Raw genomic sequence first — 17,770 nt, 5'->3', positions numbered from 1 at the left:
CTAAATACTAAACAATACTAACAATAGAATAGTGAACGAACGATTCAACGATCAATGAACGAGTCGAACGTATCTACTTACCTCCTACCCCCTACCAGTTGTTGAATGTCTCTTCATCGCTAGCAACATAGCAACATTGCTTCTCGGATAAATTAATTAATTACTCTAATATGCATGATATAATTTTCAAAAATTTTATTTTTATGTACAAAGTCAATAAATAAATAAATACTTAGTTTACAATAATAACTATGTAAAACAATAATTTGGCTTCAAAACTACATTACAAAATTATGCCGATGGTAAGTACAATTTTTCATAACCCAGGGAAAATGTGATTTCGATCGTTAAAGGAATAACTAGTAAAAAGAAGTTCAAATTTTAAGGATTTGGACCAAAGTGAGAAAAAACTGAAAATTTATGAATGTGGCAGTGGAATTATTCAAATCTATCATCCAATTTTAGCTCCCTAGTCTTTGCTCATATTTTATATAAAATATATACAATGTGCTTTGAATGCAGGCACAAAAAATTTATAAGCTATTCAAGGCTGATGGCAGTGTTAATACTGCTCCTGGCTTTTAATATTTTCTCAGAACTCTTGGGCACTCGTATACGTTCCTCGGGCTTGAGGATTTCAGCAATTATTTTTTCGTCACTGAGACGCTGCTTTGCAAGCTGTTGTAGACTCGCGTCGCTCGACTTTCGCGGATTGACGGTACTACAGGACGACAATCGGCTTTGGGTTGACCTTGTGCTGTCTTCTTTGTTACCGGGTGACTTTCTGGACTCGCGCTCGAAGCAGTCTATAGGTCGCCCATTTACTTTCACGTCATATGATTTGCGCAGTGGTGTAACGATAACCGCCACACTAGGAACATGTGATGATTGCCCGTCTTTGGATTCACTCGTGTTTAGCTTCAAAATTGCTGAGATTTCTTCGTAAAGCTACGAATATATTTCACAACTTACTTATTCATTTATACATTTAACAAAGAACGGGAGTGACCTTAAGTATATGCAAGTAAAAATACAAAATAAGTGAGTAGGCACTGGACGTGAACAAGGATAATATAATTGATTTATAAAAGGACACTTTTTAGTACATTAGTTAAGTACTGGAACTTACCTTATCAAAAGAGGAGTCTAAGAATAATTCTTGTAAAAATCGCCTTGCCTGAATACGATACATGTTACTTGCTAAATGCGCAGCTACCTCGGAATACATGCACTCGTCCTGTCAAAAAAAATTTTTGTGTAAGATTTTTCACATTTATTGAAAAAGAAATCTAGCAATTACCTCAAACACCGCGGGATATTGTTGCCTTAGCATGAGTAATGATTGTCGACTTTCCTTATGAAAAACTGGATTGGCCAGCTGTTGAGTGTGTTTTAAAACATCTCTGCAATAAGTATTAATAACAGTTACCTTATAGTGAATTCGTAGAGATTTATTAAAAAAAAAAAAAAAAAAAACTCACTTGCGAGGTTTGTCGAGGGACTTGCGGAAATCGACTTCGCTACCAGTTACGGAATCATCAGACACGCTTCTCTCGCGAAAACAGACAAGGCAGATGCGCGAATGATCCGTATTGATCTCGTACTCTGAACTCGACTCATAATCTCCATCGCGCGATGTTGAGGATGTCCTCTGATGTTTCGTCTTGCCTTTTGGCAACATCAGCTGATTACTCGTGCTGGGAATCTCGGATGCGAAACTTTCAGTTACACTGAGCTTAGTGAACGTGGCAGTGACAGCTTCTTCCGAACTGGCGTGTGCTCCCTCTTCCAGCACAATGTCTGGTATCGGTGATGCACAACGCTCAGAATCACTCGCTGCCTGAGGTTTTTCCACTTGAAGGAGTCGATTCACGTACCTCAAATCTTCGTGCAAGAGCGAAACTTCGCCTGAATGGATTTCCTGTGACGGAAATGATTAGTTACGAACAAACCATAATCTCATGCGATTCTGTTGAATGAAAAACTCACCTGAGCCAATCTCGTTTGGTAAACCTGACGATTTTTATCCGACGGTTTGTCAAAAAGCACATCGGACGGAGTGGCATCCGGAAATATCTGAGTAAGCTTCCGTGGCAACGCAATACCTACGTAACGCTCGTTACCATCGTTACTGCTATCTTGAGATGAAGTCAATGATGCTGACATTGTCGTTTGATTATACTTATAGATCGGATGAGATGGAGTCGACGGAATAATAGATTCGTTCCAGCTGCGCACTGACTCGTACTCTGATAAACTTTGCAGGGAAAGACGATCTTCTTGGCTATGCACATGCTACGATCATAATTAGTTATCATTAGTAACTTGAAGAAATTCTAAAGAGGTTTCAACTAGTCATTTTACCTCTCCGCTGCTGGGGGAGTAGCTTGGCCTGCGATACCGCTGTAGGCTCCTGAGTTTTGTCAAGCCTTCTACATCTTGTTGGCTGAACCTCTGCGAACTGGGTATAGGACTAGGAGTGTCACCTCTGTCAGGCAAATACAGTCTTCGTGACTCATAGTCCGTAGCAGCACTCTCCGATTGATTTCTCTGCCTTCTTATTACAGTCGGCACATCAGGCAGCTCAGGTCTGCCGTCGCTCAAACTTCTCTGATGTCGAGATTGCTGTCCCAATAACCACTGCTGATGATGGTGCTGCTGTTGTTGTTGTTGTTGCTGCTGCAGCAAACTCGGCGAGGGCTGACGGAAAGTTGGAAATTGATGCGGGATGTTGAACGTGGAGGTCGACTGCAAGATCGGCCAGAGCATACCACGTTTGTGCGTCACGCACGACCAGTCGTGCGTTGCAAGGGCATTCGCTCCGGCGCGGCACGAGCCAACTATACTCAAAGAGTATATAGCCACAGCTCGGACTCCAAAGTACGGACAGCTTTCCGCAATTGAGCATATCAGCTCGATTATACCCAGGTTGCATAGCTGCTCAACGCCCATTGCTGACGTACCCGCGTGTCCCAGCGCCCACAGAGCAGCTTTCACTTTTTTTAGTCTTGCTGTAAATGAAGCGAGCTATTTTAGCTTGTTTGATATTTTCAAGTATTTTATTTAATTAAATCAAACTACCATAGAGTTCACCGAAATTACTGTCTTCGCGCGAATCCGGCTGGCTTCTCCAACTCTTCTCGGGCGTTGTTCTCCTCGAGTCATCTTGACTAAGCTTTCTCTTGACCTCTACGTGTATAGATTCAGATCGCCGTGGTATGCTCGTTTCTTGCGGCTTTTCCGTTATCTCTGCATCCACTATCGTCTTCAGTCTACTGCTCGTTTCCATCCCCTCAGTCTTTTTATCCTCGCTCCTACCGTCTTCCCTCGTCCCTCCACTCTCCTTCAGACCACTGCTCGTATATTCGTTTTTAAACCTCTGCAAGGTACGCGCAAATCGCTGCAGCACGTTTCTTCGAATCAGCTGCTGAATACCGAATTCATGCTGAACGAATTGACCTATTAAATGCGGCGGTACGATCATATCCTTGGTCGTGAAAACTGTTTCTTCGTCGCTAGTGCGTTTTTGGTAACAACCACTCTCACTGCGCTGTCTACGCGTCAGCGAATCATTGATTGCAGTTTCCAACAGACCTGCATAGTATTCTGCTAGACCGCCCGGTTTTATCCACTTTTCCAATTCTTCAGCCGCAGAAGGCAATGACGCAAATGCCGAACGAAGGGAGTAGAAGCGGATTTTTAAAAGGTGGCCCCGGTTTCCTAGTTTCACCATCCATTTGTCCCAATTTTTAAGAATATTTTGCTGTAAAAAAAAAAAAACATCGCATAACATAATTTTTTTTCTTCTTTCAACTTTCACAATTAATTTTAATGCAATTTCAAAAAAGGGATACCTACGTAATTACTCGTTTTAATAGCTCTTTTTTAAGCGTTACGCAGAGTGACAGTGTTATAAGTAGCGTTTTAATTTTCAAACTTGAATTGAATTATTGAATTCAGAAGTAATAGGAATAAAGGCTCAACTATCTACACTGGTTTTCAAGCTACCCGAAAGTTGCGGTCAAAGAATAAAAACAAAATCGATAAGTTACCTCAGACTTTTGGAGCACGACCTCGAGTAGCTCGGGCTCTTCGCAGGCTTCGTGAAGCGCCTCAAGCGCTGCATTCGCCACAGCCGGGCTCGTGTCATTCAGTTTGTTCAAAAGCAACATAATCACCCAATGGTCCGCGTCCCTCTTTCTCGCTCGCAACAGAATCCTCAGGAAGCGCGTTGCGTACAGTCTCGTGCTCTCTGACGACGCGTCGTTCGCCACCTTGGCCAACACTCGTCTGCTCAAGCCTTCCCGCAAGTAATCCAGCGACGAGACAACAAGCTTGACGTAACACTGATGTTTGGTGGTCACGGCCAAATCTTGAAGCTTGTCAAAGAGTTGATAACTGCGTAGCACCTCCACACCGCGAGCCGAGTGACTCAATTGACCGATAAATAGAAAATACTTCTGACAGCAGGTGATGGTAACACTACGTGGCGAGAACAGTACATTGTGCGCCGAGTTCGACATCCGTAGCGCCATTATGTTTTCGGCCACGTCGTTTATGAGCTCGTTCAAGTAACGTTCGCCCTCGAGCTCGTACATCTCAAGCAACAGGTTGATCAGATCGCAGCCAGCTAATGTTATTTCACGCGCCTTTAGTGCATTCGTCGTCAACTCGATTCGACTGTACGCGTTCGAAGAGGGCCTAAAGTACCTGAAGTATTTTTTAAAATATTCATCATTCCGATACTGATTTGACCAAGGTGTACACAATAAACAAACAAATCAATAACTATGGTCTCTAATTACGCACTTGATAAGCTTTTTTATAAACGTGCGATGATCGTTATCCTGCAGCGACATGAACGACTCGTCCCGCGACCTCAACAACGACCTGATGGACGGCCAATTCCAGTAGTGAGCGTCCTTAACATTCAAAACTTGAGAATCCCTCAACATCAGCAGCATAGGCGACTCACGCTTGAGCCAGTGCCGAACGTTCGAGTGTCGACGTAAATCTCGTTGTATACTCGGTCGCAGCCAAGCTCCAGCCTGCAGAAGCCGATCCATGAACAAGCTCGCGGGAGTCGGCCGACTTCGCATCATTGTTTGCATTCGATTCAAAATCATCATTGCTACCCATGCCTGGTGTTTATGGGAGCCATCCGAAGACGCGTACTGCAATAGATTCGGTAACGGCGGTGTCACGTCGCAGATCTTGAAATTTCAACAAAAAAATCCAATATCAAGATCCAATTGAACACGCTTATGATCAATGTCTTTCACAAAACATATATGTACCTTGGAAGGAAGTAACGAATGCACCAGGTGCAACAACGCGCCCAAGAGCACGGCCGCTCTCACAGAAATAAACGTGTCCGAGCACACGATTATCTCAGCTAAGGCTCGGTGTAGACCGACTTCTATCAAAACGTACACCAGTAAGGCTAAATGCTGCTCTGTGAGATTGGGACTGCTCGATATGGGTGGCAGAATAATTCGGCCTTCTGCCTCGACGAAGCCAGCGTCGAGTTTCCACGTATCTCTGAAACGTCGTGGATCGACGGCCGCGAGTGCCACATCCGGTTCGTCGGTCCACGTTGGCAGAGGTAGACCCAGTAGTTCGTAAAAAAGTTCTAAAACTGCGCCTCTTACCTACAAAGTAAATTATTAGTTTCAAGAGATACGAAAAAATATAAAAATAAAAAATAATCGACCTGTAACTGATCGATGTACAAAATATCCACTATAGCTTTGATCCCCGAATTTTCATTAGGATGGCAGAAATGCATAACTCCTGCAAACGACCTCAGTACACTAAGTACAGCCCATTTACTTGCGGCGTACGCCTCGCTTCGTTCTTCTTCACTTCGACCCGTTTGATTGATAGGCTCAAGTTCGCAGTAAGGCGCGGCGATGCAGAGCAACGACACGTGAGATCGGGTCTCCGGAAAACTAAGCAGTCTTATGAGTACGCCGACCGTAGCCTCGGCTATGTGAGGTGGTTGGTTAGTTGCAGCGACGCGTGCCACTGCCGTCGTACCTCCGCAACTAATGAACAAGTCCTCGTTGAGGATACTCAGTTCGCAAAGCGTCGCTAGAAATGCACGGAACAGGTTGTCGTTCGTCTCTAAACCTGTGGACAAAAATTTTTTTAAAAATTTAGTTCTTTTATTTGTTTTTCGAAAAAACAACGTTGAAAGTTAAATTAATTAACATACCAGCATTAACATTGCTAACAAGTGAACGCACGATAGCAGGACTGAAATGTTTTGGAGCAGTGACGAGCACCTTCCTAGTTAGCCTGAGAGCATGTAATCGTTCTACATCGTCACGCGAGAGAAGGTCCAAGCTGCGAGCCACAAAGTAGCCGTACTGCAGTTTATTCATCATCAGGACATCTTGCTCTGTATTAATGAGATGGTGTAGCATCCTGAGCGTTGCTGCACGAATTTGCATCGTCTGATCGAGCATACACAGGCGGATACTGAACATAAAATAAAATTAATGGATTGATTGATTTATATATACGAGAATCATGGAGAAGTAACTTACCAGCGAAATAGTTCATCCTTGCTGTATCCATAGTCCGTAGCTTCGCTGTCACGGATAAATTTAACAAAACCATTGAGATGACCCACCTTATGAACTCTGGATACTTCATTACGACGGCACAAACTAGACAATAAATCTCGCATACTCTCTTTTATATCTGGAAACGATATTAACATACTTTATTATTAGAATGTTAAGCTATCCAAAAGATGGGATAGTAAAACATTAATTAATTTACAATGAGCTATCAAAGTTATGGAAACTACATGCATGGAGATTTTTAAAGAATTTCATTACAAAAATTATTTTAAATTTTTAAATGTAATCTATGTTAACAAAAAAGTTTTTAGTGTTTTTTTTTGCATTTAAAGATGAAAAAAAAAAAAAAAAAAAAAAAAAAAACAGATAATTTTTTCTATTATCCCAACATTAATCAAAATTTTTAAAATTATTTTCAAAGTAGCTGTGAAAAGCAAATATTGAAATCATTGGTACTTTCCTCGATTCTGAATAATCACCGAGAGAAATGTTCTTTCAAAAGCTTTTCAATTAAAATCCAAACGAGTTTCAACTCTGTTTGATAGATAAAGAACCGTCAATCAATACTGAACCTAATGATTTCTACATCAAAAATCGCTTTGTAAATGGTAATTAGTGTTAAGCTTCTTTCAGAAAGTCTTTCCAAATATTAACGTTGAAAAAATTTCATATACTACTAAAAATAATATAAATAAGCAAAAAATAAAAAAATAAAATAAAAAAAGTGTAATAATGAAAATAATAGCACCACATAACGTTTCATACCTTTTGACAGATCAAACTCAATGCAGTTGTTCAACGGCCTCCCTGCAATCAGAAAAAAAAACACCACACATTGCATGAAACGATCAGTCTTGGAGTTTCAATTAAAAAAATAATAATCTTGTAAACAAACAATCACAAAGAGCAAAAGACACACTTTTCTGCACATATACACATGACTATAAACCCACTATGCAAACATGTAACTGTACGACCCCACAGACCTCGCTCCCGCTGCTTCATGCGGACGGTCCATACCGTCGACATGTTCATCGACGGCGTGATGATGAAGCAAGCTCTCCTCCAAAGGTTTAGTCGATTCTGCAAATGACGGGGCGTCGGTGGCCTAAAGATACGACGTTGCAGAAGCAACGATGATGAGGAAGGTAACAACGCCGACGACGACGGCGACGACGACGACGACGAGGCGAAGAGCTCTCTGCCTCTTCTTCCTCCTCCTCTCCCACGAGTCTGCTGCTGTTGATGGTGGATAATATGACACCGTTGCTGCTCCTGATCCTCGAAAACGACGACCCGACGAGCTGCACGCCGACAAGCTTCGCCACGCACATTCTCTTCCCGCTGCTGTTGCTCTGCTTGCCTCTTATCCTTGCTTCTGCTGTTGATTACTTTGTCGGCATCTCCTCCTCCTTGGCGCTCGTTTGTAATCCGCACTGACGCGGCCCCGGATCTTGAAGAGGTACGGGCTTCCGATTCCCGAGGATGACGATGACGCTAGCTCCTGCTGTCGGCGCCGACGTCAGCCGCGCCGGTGGTAGAAATTGCAGCCCAACAGCAGCTTCTCCGGGTCGTTGTTGTCGCGGCCTGCACGACACGCGCCCATGCCTGCTCTAGGCTCTCCTGTTGTGCTATGCCTGGTTTATGTGTCTATCCTGCGAGACTCCAAAATATCCGGAGGTTCAAGTCATGTACGTGTTTCAAGGCTATTATGTACCGTTTTTGTCGTTAAGACCTGGGTGACGATTATTGCAATCTACTATATGTTTGTGCACACACTCGCGAGGTGTTGTGTGTTTTTGTTTGCCAAAACGTTATGCGTTTGTTGTATAACCTATAGCGAATTCAACCGTTTTGTCCAATATTACCACGCACTGCAGGTGAACTGCTAGTTTTATTTTGAGAAACAATAAGTACACAAGTCAATGTATGACCTATAAAATACTTCAGAAAGCCGAACACCGAAACGAAGTTAAGTAGATTACTGTTATACTCTCGAAGCCGCGCGACCACACGTCTGCACGTGCAGAATGAAGCTGCCGATTGCGGAATTGCGTAATTTGTTAAAGAAAATTCCTCCTCTTTCTACCTATACGTTTGTCTCAGGGACGTAGGGTGTTCCGCAAGGGGTTGCTGCGTAAACGAAGCGCAAGTTATAAAAATTGTATTTTTTTCAATCAACACGTCAAGATTTTATTTATTATAAACTCTTATATCATTGTTTTTCTTACGTTTTTTTTTTTTTTTTAATATACTTTCGATAATTTTCCATTCATTTATTTATCAAAGTGCTGCAGTGGTGAATCAAATTAAAATATATTAAATTAATTTTCCACGATTGGATATTGCAATCCGCAGTTCTCAATTCTGCAGACATCGAGCAGGAGAATCTCCCTTTTTGTTTCTGTCTCCTTTGCTCTGATTGTACGGCATTGCGGTCTTTTCGTGACGAGTGACGATAATGAGAATAAAAAAAAGAAAAGTGAGGAGGTCGCGAACACAAAAGGGGGAGAAAAAAAAACTTTACAGGCAGTAATTCGAAATGGATTTGAATTTTTACTAGGATTAGGGGAATTTTTTTTCATGGCTATTAACTTTGTAGTTCACGAAACTTCACTTTAAGGTTTCACCGAGTTGAAGAAAAACAGAAACTTATGAAAAATAAATAACTTATATTTTTCTTGCGCACAATTATTTGTACAGAATTTTTTTCACGCAAAATCGTTCAACACACTATGTGCCAATGTATTTACATTTTTTTTTTATTAAACCATGATTAATCAACTTGAATTAATAAATTATAACAATGTATTTAAACTATTCAATACTTAAAAATTGTAAGACAATGACTTATGGACTACATCGATTGTTAATGAAAAAAATATTTTAAATAAACATGCGAAAACAGCTCGTAAATCTATTTCTTCGATAAACATATAAAATCTCGCGTATTGAATATCAGACTTGCAGTACCTGCGGTAGGTACTTGGTTAAAAAAAAAACTTAAAATTCAATGTTAAAAAAATTCAAGGAAATGCTATTTCTTTTGTGGCACACCATCTGCTCAAAGTCCGGATAGAAGGAAGTGGCATGTGCTGTTTTAACAATTCTTCGTATCCACGCGTGCCACACTCTTGTTTGAGCCTTAGGGCTTTCATCATGGTTTTTTGCGACCATGCTGTTATGGATCTTGGGTTCATTTGCTTCAACTCTAAGGCTCTCACTTGATCTTCCGTGAAAACATCTTTCAAGAATGACTTTGAATTACTCTTATTTTGCTCTTTCACTAAAGCCTGAATTCTGCGATTCATTAACACTAGTTTTTTCCTCAGAGCATTGTTCAACTTGAGCTGTTTTAATAAAAGTTTGTCCATCTTAGCAAAGCGCTCTTCATCCATTTTTTGCGCTTCAATTTTGTTTAAAATGATGCTGCTTTTCGACGTTGTCGTTGTTGTAGTTGTTGTTGCTGTTGTGGTCGACGTCTCACTAGCACTTTCATCCACCGATTTCGATTCACTGGCACTTGTATTAACAATGGCTTGAGTCGCAGATGTATTAATGTTCAACGGCTTAGGTTTTATCGCGATAAGATTATTCCCACTGTTTACAAATGGCTTTTGATTGACACCCTCAGCCCTTTTTTGATTGATAGCACTCACCGACAAAGGAATCAGCATAGACTGAGGATGCACCAGAGTTGCTGATAAATTTTGATTTTGTATTTGTGGCTTGAGGATACTACTACCCGCGGCAGGTATTATTATTGGCGTTTGATTGCTCGCAGCTTTAATTTGATTTTTGAGAATACTGGCGTTTGTAGAAATCAACATGGGAGACGATTGAACACTTGTTGTTTTTACCATGGATTTTAGGATACTCGCACCACTAGAAATGGTTGAAGGTGCAGATGTGTTGACTATTTTACCTTTAGTATTAACTATGATAGCACCAGTGGAATTGATTGACTGGGTACTGAAGGGGACAACAATTGATGGCGAGGTAGAGTTTATCACATGAGGTGGCAAAATTTTTATCAGTGTGTGATTATTTAAATTTATGTTTTTTAACAAATTCCTTTCTTCAGGTGGAGAAATATTTTTGTCGATGTTCTTATTCTTGAGTGGAGGCTGAAAATAATTGAATAAGTAACATTGATTGTATGTACATTACCACAGGTTTAACAAAAATAATAATAAAAGTTTTCCTACCACAAATTCTGACATTGATGGTTTTTCATCGGTTATATCATCACCAAAAACAGTAGGCACTGCATTGTATTTTAATTTACGTGATCCATCAACTCTCATTTTTTCCCACATCTCTGGAGCAAAGTGTACCTACAAAAAATGGGATTATTAAAATTGATTTTGCTGCTCCTAGTGCTGCAACCATAAAGGATAGCTGCCACTTAATGATGCATTTTTCAGCATCTTATACCTCGCACACACGATGAGCACTGTTAGGAGTCCAATTGGGCTTATTAATATTTTTAACCCACTCTTCGCATCTTGTTTTATCTTTTGGAAAACTCCTCATTAAATACCCTCTGTACGATGAATTTTTGCAACCAGGTACACAGCAATTGGGCATGTTTTCTCTGTTAAATGGTACACATATTATTCTAAAAAATACTCACCACAGACAGTACAACACAAAATAATAACCTTTCAATCTACTTACGTGGATCTTTACTTTTTATCAAACAAATGACGTCACATTTTAAAAACCACGCAAAAGCTAATATCGCAATATATGTTATGAAGTATATTTCATACTCCTTTATTGTTGAAATAAAACTGGTGTTTCTTTTTTAAATTTAATTTAAAAAATTTACTTTTATTGTCGAACATATACTTTATTATAATTTCTGCAAGTCAAAAAAACACTAAGTTTGTACTTATGTTCTTACAGTCTTACACACAACTAAGGTTAGGTTTATTTGTTTACATTTATCGTTCTCACTCTCTCTTTGAAGTTTTACGCGCGCGCGTACGCCGTACGGAAGCCCAATCACGATATTAAAATGAAAATGTATATTTGCCGCAAACAGTATAAAAAATGTGAACTTTTCATTTTATGTCTAAAAAATAAGTTGCGGCTGGTTTATAATTGATTATATGGCTCTACTGTAAGTTGTAATAATTATTTGGATCAGCGCCATCTAGCGGTCGTGATTTTTTTGGCCAAAAATTGCTTCTAAAATTCTGAAGGAAAGCTTTATGCAGTTTAGCCCTAGAGCCACTTATTCAATTATAAACCAGCCGCAACTCATTTGATAGATACAAAATAAAAATTTAATAATGTTTGAGCTACTTGCGGCAAGTTTACAATTGATCTTTTACTCGAAAGTATGAACATATAGGAAATCGATATTCGGATAAAAGATAAATTGTAAACTTGCCACAAGTAGCACAAACATTATTAAATTTTTATTTTGTATCTATCACAGAAGTTGCGGCTGGTTTATAACTAATTAAGTGGCTACAGGGCTAAACTGCCTAAAGCTCTCCTTCAGAATTTCAGAAGCAATTTTTGGCCAAAAAAATCACGACCGCTAGATGGCGCTGATCCAAATGATTATTACTACTTACAGTAGAGCCACATTATCAATTATAAACCAGCCGCAACTAATTTTATAAATAGAAAATAAAAAGTTAATATTGTATGTGCCGTTTGCGGCAAGTTTGCAATGTATCTTCTACACGATTATTGACTTCCCATATATTTATACTTTCGGGTAAAAGATAAATTATAAACTTGCCGCCAACAGTGCAAACATCGTTAACTTTTTATTTTGTATTTACAAATAAAGTTGCGGCTGGTTTATAATTAATTAAATAGCTCTACTATTAGTATAGTTCAGTAGCAATAATCATTCGAATCAGCGCCATCTAGCGGTCGTGATTTTTTTGGCCAAAAATTGCTTCTGAAATTCTGAAGGAGAACTTTAGGCAGTTTAGCCCTAGAGCTATTTCATTACTTATAAACCAGCCGCAACTTTTGAAATGGATACAAAATAAATAATTAACATTTTTTGTGCTGTTTGCGGCAAGTTTACAATTTATCTATTACCCGAAAGTATAAATATATAGGAGGTCGATATTCGTGTGAAACATACACTGCAAACTTGCCGCAAGTAGCACAAACATCGTTAAACTATCTATTTTGTATCCATTTCAAAAGTTGCGGCTGGTTTATAACTAATTAAGTGGCTATAGGGCTAAACTGCCTAAAGCTCTCCTTCAGAATTTCAGAAGCAATTTTTGGCCAAAAAAATCACGACCGCTAGATGGCGCTGATCCAAATGATTATTACTACTTACAGTAGAGCCATATAATCAATTATAAACCAGCCGCAACTAATTTCATAAATATAAAATAAAAAGTTAAGATCATATGTGGTATTTGTGGCAAGTTTACAATTTATTTTTTACCCAAAAGTATAAATATATAGGAAGTCAATATTCGTGTAAGAGATACATTGCAAACTTGCCGCAAACAGCACATGCAATATTAACTTTTCATTTTCTATTTATGAAATTAGTTGCGGCTGGTTTATAATTGATTAAATGGCTCTACTATAAGTAGTAATAATCATTTAGATCAGCGCCATCTAGCGGTCGTGATTTTTTTGGCCAAAAATTGCTTCTGAAATTCTGAAGGAGAGCTTTAGGCAGTTTAGCCCTAGAGCCACTTAATCAATTATAAACCAGCCGCAACTCATTAGATAAATACAAAATAAAAATTTAATAATGTCTGTGCTACTTGCGGCAAGTTTACAATTTATCTTTTACTTAATTATCGATTTCCGATATATTTATACTTTCGCGTAAAAGATAAATTTTAAGCTTGCCGCAAATAGCACAAGCAATAATTGTTTATTATTTTATATCCGTATAACCACTTGCGGCTGGTTTATAACTAATTAAGTGGCTCTAGGGCTAAACTGCCTAAAGCTCTCCTTCAGAATTTCAGAAGCAATTTTTGGCCTAAAAAATCACGACCGCTAGATGGCGCTGATCCAAATGATTATTACTATTTATAGTAGAGACATTTAATCAATTATAAACCAGCCGCAACTAATCTGATACATATAAAATAAAAAGTTGACGATATTCGTTTTATTTGCGGCAAGTTTCAATTTTTTTTCACCCAAAAATTAAGTACTTAAGAAAATTAACGGATTTAAAAATGAACTTGGTTTTTTAAAATATACAATTGTGTGTTGTCTTAACGTCACAAGTCAGAATCATGTTTTGTCAGTTTTGTGTCATCAGTGTCATGTTTATGTAGAGAGACACTCTTGATGTAGATATACACTAATAAGATTTTACAAAAACATAAGCACAATACATACTTTTAAGGAAATATTAATATTAATTAAGAACTCATTTTATACCATAGTAAGATTTGTGAAAGTTAAGAATTTTTTCAGTTATCACGAGTACTTCCGGGCATGTGAGTAGAGAAATTTTTAATAAAAACTTTGCAACAGTTGTTGACATGTGGGTTAGTAGAAACATTGACCAACTTACGAAGAGAATTTCTTATCTGTAACTAAAACTTTTAGATTGAAAATGGTCTATAAAAATGAGTTCCAAGCAGTAGTGCTTGCTGGTGGTAAGGGTTCTCGTATGACAGAGCTGACAGCTGGAAAGCCAAAATGTTTACTACCCATTGCTAACATGCCAATGGTCTGGTATCCATTGAAACTTTTGGAACAATCTGGTTTCACGGAAGCTATTGTCATTGTATCGGAAGCAGTTAAGATGGACGTAACGACAGCTCTAGACAAGTATGGTTTAAGCATTAAACCAGAGGTTGTTGGAGTGCCAGATGCAGAGGACATCGGTACAGCAGACTCGCTTAGATTTATCCATGATAAAATCAAGTCAGATCTTGTGGTTGTGTCAACAGACTTTATTGCCAACATAGATATTTCTGAAACTCTAAATCTGTATCGTAAGCACAATGCTAGTATTACTGCGCTGATTGTACAAACTCCTAAAGCACCTGAAGATTTTGTCCAGCCTGGACCTAAAAATAAACAAAAGCCAGAGAGGGATCTTATTGGCATTGACAATGAAACAGGTCGGATTGTTTTTTTAGCTTCTGCATCCGACTTTGAAGATACGGTAACCATGCCTGTTAAGCTATTGAAGAAACATCCTAATTTTACTGTGTTCTCAAAGTTACTGGATGCCCACTTGTATGTAATCAACAAGTGGGTGCTTGATTTTTTAGTGCACCACAAGTATGTGTTTATTAATTTTTTCAATTTTTTTATAAATCTATACAAGTAACTTTTTTTTCCCGTTCTCAGAAACTTCAGTACTCTGAAGGGCGAATTACTTCCTTACATTGTAAAAAAGCAGTTGGATAAGCCAAAAATTTTTAAAGATGATAAAAACGCATCTGTTGTCAAATTGGATACTAGACAAGATATATTTAGGTTTGCAGTGGAAAAACCTTTTAATGAACTGATTATGCACATGTCAGCCTATAACGATCACGACACAAACTTGGAGAGTGCTTATAACAAGGATGTGATCAAGTGCTATGCTCAAATTGTGAATGGAAAGTGTGGCTTGAGAGCAAACACTCTACAAATGTATTACTTGGCTAATGCATTGGTAAATATGTCATTGATTGTTTCAATAATTTTATACAATTTGTTATTTCTTTTTGAAAAATTTATCTAAAAAAATTTTCAACTTTAGGCACATGAATGGTTTGACTTGAAAAAAGAGGGTGAATCGACTTGTTCCAGCGTTTCGCTCGGTGCTACTGTAAAAAGTACACAAGTACAAAATTGCAGAATTGATGATAATGCAATGATTAGTGAAAAAACTTCTTTGAAATCGAGTTTCGTAGGTTGCAATGTAATAGTGGAACCAAAAACGAGAATATCAAAGAGTGTCATCATGAACAACGTTACAATAAAATCAATGTAAGAAGCAATTTTAAGTTGTAGTCTGCTTTCTCAGAAAAAAAACTGATTTTCATTTAAATCTATTTTCTTTTCAGGTGTGTTATAGAGAACTGCATCATATGTAATGATTGTGTTATCAATGAAGGTAGTCAACTAAAAGACTGCTTGGTTGGAGCCAATCATGTGGTGTCGGCAGAAAGTAATCACTCTCGTGAAATTTTAACTGATATTGATAGGCTAATGGAAATTTAGTAGTTTATATTGAAAACTTGGTAAGCAAATAAGTCCTAAGATACTTTGTTTAGTCAATTATCGGAGAATCACACATTTATAAGTTTTTTTTATTGTTTTCTTACATAGTGTGCTCAACAAACTAGCCGAGGTGTAATGTGGTTCATCGAGAGTCAATAATTTTTGACTTTTTAGAGTTGACAGCCTTTTTAAGGCGTATATACTTATTTTAGTACTCTAAATTACTGAAGTAATGACGGGGCTGATAAACTTTCATAGTCGCAAGATGACAATATACACACACGCCGGAAACGTGTGTTTGAGGAGTGTCATGGCTATCTTCTCTTTCCTCAACATTGACATCTTTCTGGCTCACACTAAGGCTTTCCAACAAGTCCTACCACGATGACAGTGAGAAATGTTGACAACAAGGAATGAACAATTCAGTGCGAATAGTAAAGTAACGAAAAATATCAAGCATTTTATGTATGAAAAAATCAGAAAAATGTCACGAGCAGTTTTTTGAAATCATTTCTTGTGTTTTTAATACGTCCACATACATTAAAATACATATTTTTTTTTATTTTCGTGCTGCAACGTTACAATGTTTTTGTACACTATACATATACAGCTGTATATAGCTAAATGGCAATTAAAAATAATTTTTAGAAATTTTTGGTTCTTTACCTTCTTAATGAAACCCCCTACTTAAAAGACAACATAAAGTCTTGATTTTATCCAGTTTCATCAAAGATAAAGACAATTTAGGGAGAAAAAAATTAACTCACACACATACTTAATGATTGAAACATCTGCATAATATGACATATCGAAAAAGGCCAGTTGACAAAAAGATATCAATAACTGAAATTTTAGATAATTTCTACTTCAAAATTTTAAATGTCAAATTTCTATCATGCAGATCTTTGGTGATACAGTCTATATTATGATATCGAGATCTTTCAGATTTTGCGTATAAGATAATTTGACACAATTTTGAACTGAAAAAGCAGGCCATTCATGTTTCAGAGTGGACAGAGTGATAGTCATTATTAAAAATAAAAAGGTACTGTTAACTGCTTGATTTCTTTTTTTTGTAATGTAAAACAATTTATTAAAATGGAAAAAAAAATGTTTCTCTTAAAACCGGCTAGGTGTGCCCAAATCTAAAGCAGTCGCTACAACCTATCATATACATCTTTTGCTGCTAAAAAAAAAAGAGATTAAAATACATCTACCTTTTTATTTCAAAACTATGTCCTCACATTTTGTAACCTTAATAAAGATCAGACATTTCTCCTTTGGTCTGTCATTGATCTTGAAATTGTGGCTCGTTGCCAAAGTTGTTTGCCATTTTATCAATATGCGACTCCTTCACAATTTTCTATAATTAAAGTTTGTTCACACACCGCGAGTGAGTGATTAGTGTGTGATTAGCATCGCCTTTTAGAAAAATACAATATGACATTTTATTTAAAAATTAAAAATCAGTATCCACATTTTTAATATCCATAAACATATTCTTCACTATTTTTGAACAGTTTCCGGTCAAGAGTTAAAGGTATTTCATCTAAACTTTATCAAACAAGAGATATAAAATACATATATAATATGCATGGCGCTTGTGTGTGTTTTTATGGCACAATTTACAATTAAACTAAAGTCCCACTTTTGATAATGATAATCATAAGTAAAAGTTGTCTTACTGAATGGTAATTGAAAGCTCATCAGGGACAAATGAAATGAGTTACAATACACATATTTGTACAGCCGAGTCCGATACATCCACACATATAACAAAAGCAAAATTGAACAAACTAAAAAAAATGTATCGCGATCGTCCATCAGACTGATAATAGAAATCGAACGCCGCAATAATGTGAGTACAAAAATTATTCCTTGTATTGTAAAAAATCGCCAAAGCTATAGTTAAAGTTATAGGTTTATGAAACTAATTCCTCATTCCAAGATTACCACGCGCCATATACCTATAAAAATGAAAACAAGAGAGTCGAAAA

At 37.8% G+C, this 17,770-nt stretch overlaps 3 protein-coding genes across 5 annotated transcripts; 1 reads left to right on the top strand and 2 right to left on the bottom strand.

The window, feature by feature from the left end:
• Window positions 1-226: 226 nt before the first annotated feature.
• On the bottom strand, window positions 227-8,600 carry rictor (rapamycin-insensitive companion of Tor). Of its 2 annotated transcripts, none has more exons than XM_089592233.1 (15): window positions 7,577-8,600; window positions 7,347-7,397; window positions 6,552-6,699; window positions 6,218-6,483; window positions 5,714-6,132; window positions 5,298-5,651; window positions 4,810-5,213; window positions 4,053-4,710; window positions 3,082-3,763; window positions 2,365-3,011; window positions 1,990-2,295; window positions 1,482-1,921; window positions 1,301-1,403; window positions 1,130-1,237; window positions 227-948 (listed from the first exon to the last, which is right to left on the bottom strand). In XM_089592233.1, exons 1-15 carry the CDS (start codon window positions 7,623-7,625, stop codon window positions 541-543), a joined length of 5,043 nt encoding a protein of 1,680 aa, XP_089448359.1. In that variant the 5' UTR covers window positions 7,626-8,600; the 3' UTR covers window positions 227-540. The 2 variants fall into 2 exon arrangements, with proteins under 2 accessions (XP_089448359.1, XP_014205206.2); XM_014349720.2 differs by having other exon boundaries at window positions 6,552-6,708; window positions 7,356-7,397.
• Window positions 8,601-9,307: 707 nt separating this feature from the next.
• Window positions 9,308-11,363, bottom strand: LOC106638657 (uncharacterized). Of its 2 annotated transcripts, none has more exons than XM_014351939.2 (4): window positions 11,271-11,363; window positions 11,028-11,187; window positions 10,799-10,927; window positions 9,308-10,717 (listed from the first exon to the last, which is right to left on the bottom strand). In XM_014351939.2, exons 2-4 carry the CDS (start codon window positions 11,178-11,180, stop codon window positions 9,617-9,619), a joined length of 1,383 nt encoding a protein of 460 aa, XP_014207425.2. In that variant the 5' UTR covers window positions 11,181-11,187; window positions 11,271-11,363; the 3' UTR covers window positions 9,308-9,616. The 2 variants fall into 2 exon arrangements, with proteins under 2 accessions (XP_014207425.2, XP_089448105.1); XM_089591979.1 differs by having other exon boundaries at window positions 11,028-11,136; window positions 11,255-11,285.
• Window positions 11,364-13,849: 2,486 nt separating this feature from the next.
• Window positions 13,850-16,414, top strand: LOC106638365 (translation initiation factor eIF2B subunit gamma). Its single transcript, XM_014351489.2, has 6 exons — window positions 13,850-14,047; window positions 14,160-14,843; window positions 14,913-15,222; window positions 15,310-15,539; window positions 15,617-15,793; window positions 15,882-16,414. Exons 2-5 carry the CDS (start codon window positions 14,167-14,169, stop codon window positions 15,771-15,773), a joined length of 1,374 nt encoding a protein of 457 aa, XP_014206975.2. The 5' UTR covers window positions 13,850-14,047; window positions 14,160-14,166; the 3' UTR covers window positions 15,774-15,793; window positions 15,882-16,414.
• Window positions 16,415-17,770: the final 1,356 nt, after the last annotated feature.

Source organism: Copidosoma floridanum, unplaced genomic scaffold (genome assembly GCF_036245765.1).
Source record: "Copidosoma floridanum isolate Cflo_tuat_1 unplaced genomic scaffold, Cflo_Japanese_pri ptg000014l, whole genome shotgun sequence".
NCBI classification, from domain to species: domain Eukaryota; kingdom Metazoa; phylum Arthropoda; class Insecta; order Hymenoptera; family Encyrtidae; genus Copidosoma; species Copidosoma floridanum.
The sequence above is the reverse complement of the archived record's forward strand: the minus strand, read 5'-3'. Positions and strand labels throughout refer to the sequence as shown.

Coding starts and splice junctions, on each gene's coding strand:
- LOC106638365 (XM_014351489.2), top strand. CDS start 14,167: ATGGTCTATAAAAATGAGTTCCAAGCAGTAGTGCTTGCTGGTGGTAAG. Junction 14,844..14,912: donor GATTTTTTAGTGCACCACAA/GTATGTGTTTAT, acceptor TCCCGTTCTCAG/AAACTTCAGTACTCTGAAGG. Junction 15,540..15,616: donor AACGTTACAATAAAATCAAT/GTAAGAAGCAAT, acceptor TTTTCTTTTCAG/GTGTGTTATAGAGAACTGCA.
- LOC106638657 (XM_014351939.2), bottom strand. CDS start 11,180: ATGCCCAATTGCTGTGTACCTGGTTGCAAAAATTCATCGTACAGAGGG. Junction 10,928..11,027: donor GTGCTCATCGTGTGTGCGAG/GTATAAGATGCT, acceptor CATTTTTTGTAG/GTACACTTTGCTCCAGAGAT. Junction 10,718..10,798: donor CATCAATGTCAGAATTTGTG/GTAGGAAAACTT, acceptor AATTATTTTCAG/CCTCCACTCAAGAATAAGAA.
- rictor (XM_089592233.1), bottom strand. CDS start 7,625: ATGAACATGTCGACGGTATGGACCGTCCGCATGAAGCAGCGGGAGCGA. Junction 5,652..5,713: donor TGTACATCGATCAGTTACAG/GTCGATTATTTT, acceptor TTTACTTTGTAG/GTAAGAGGCGCAGTTTTAGA. Junction 3,764..4,052: donor TCGTGCTCCAAAAGTCTGAG/GTAACTTATCGA, acceptor TTTTTTTTACAG/CAAAATATTCTTAAAAATTG.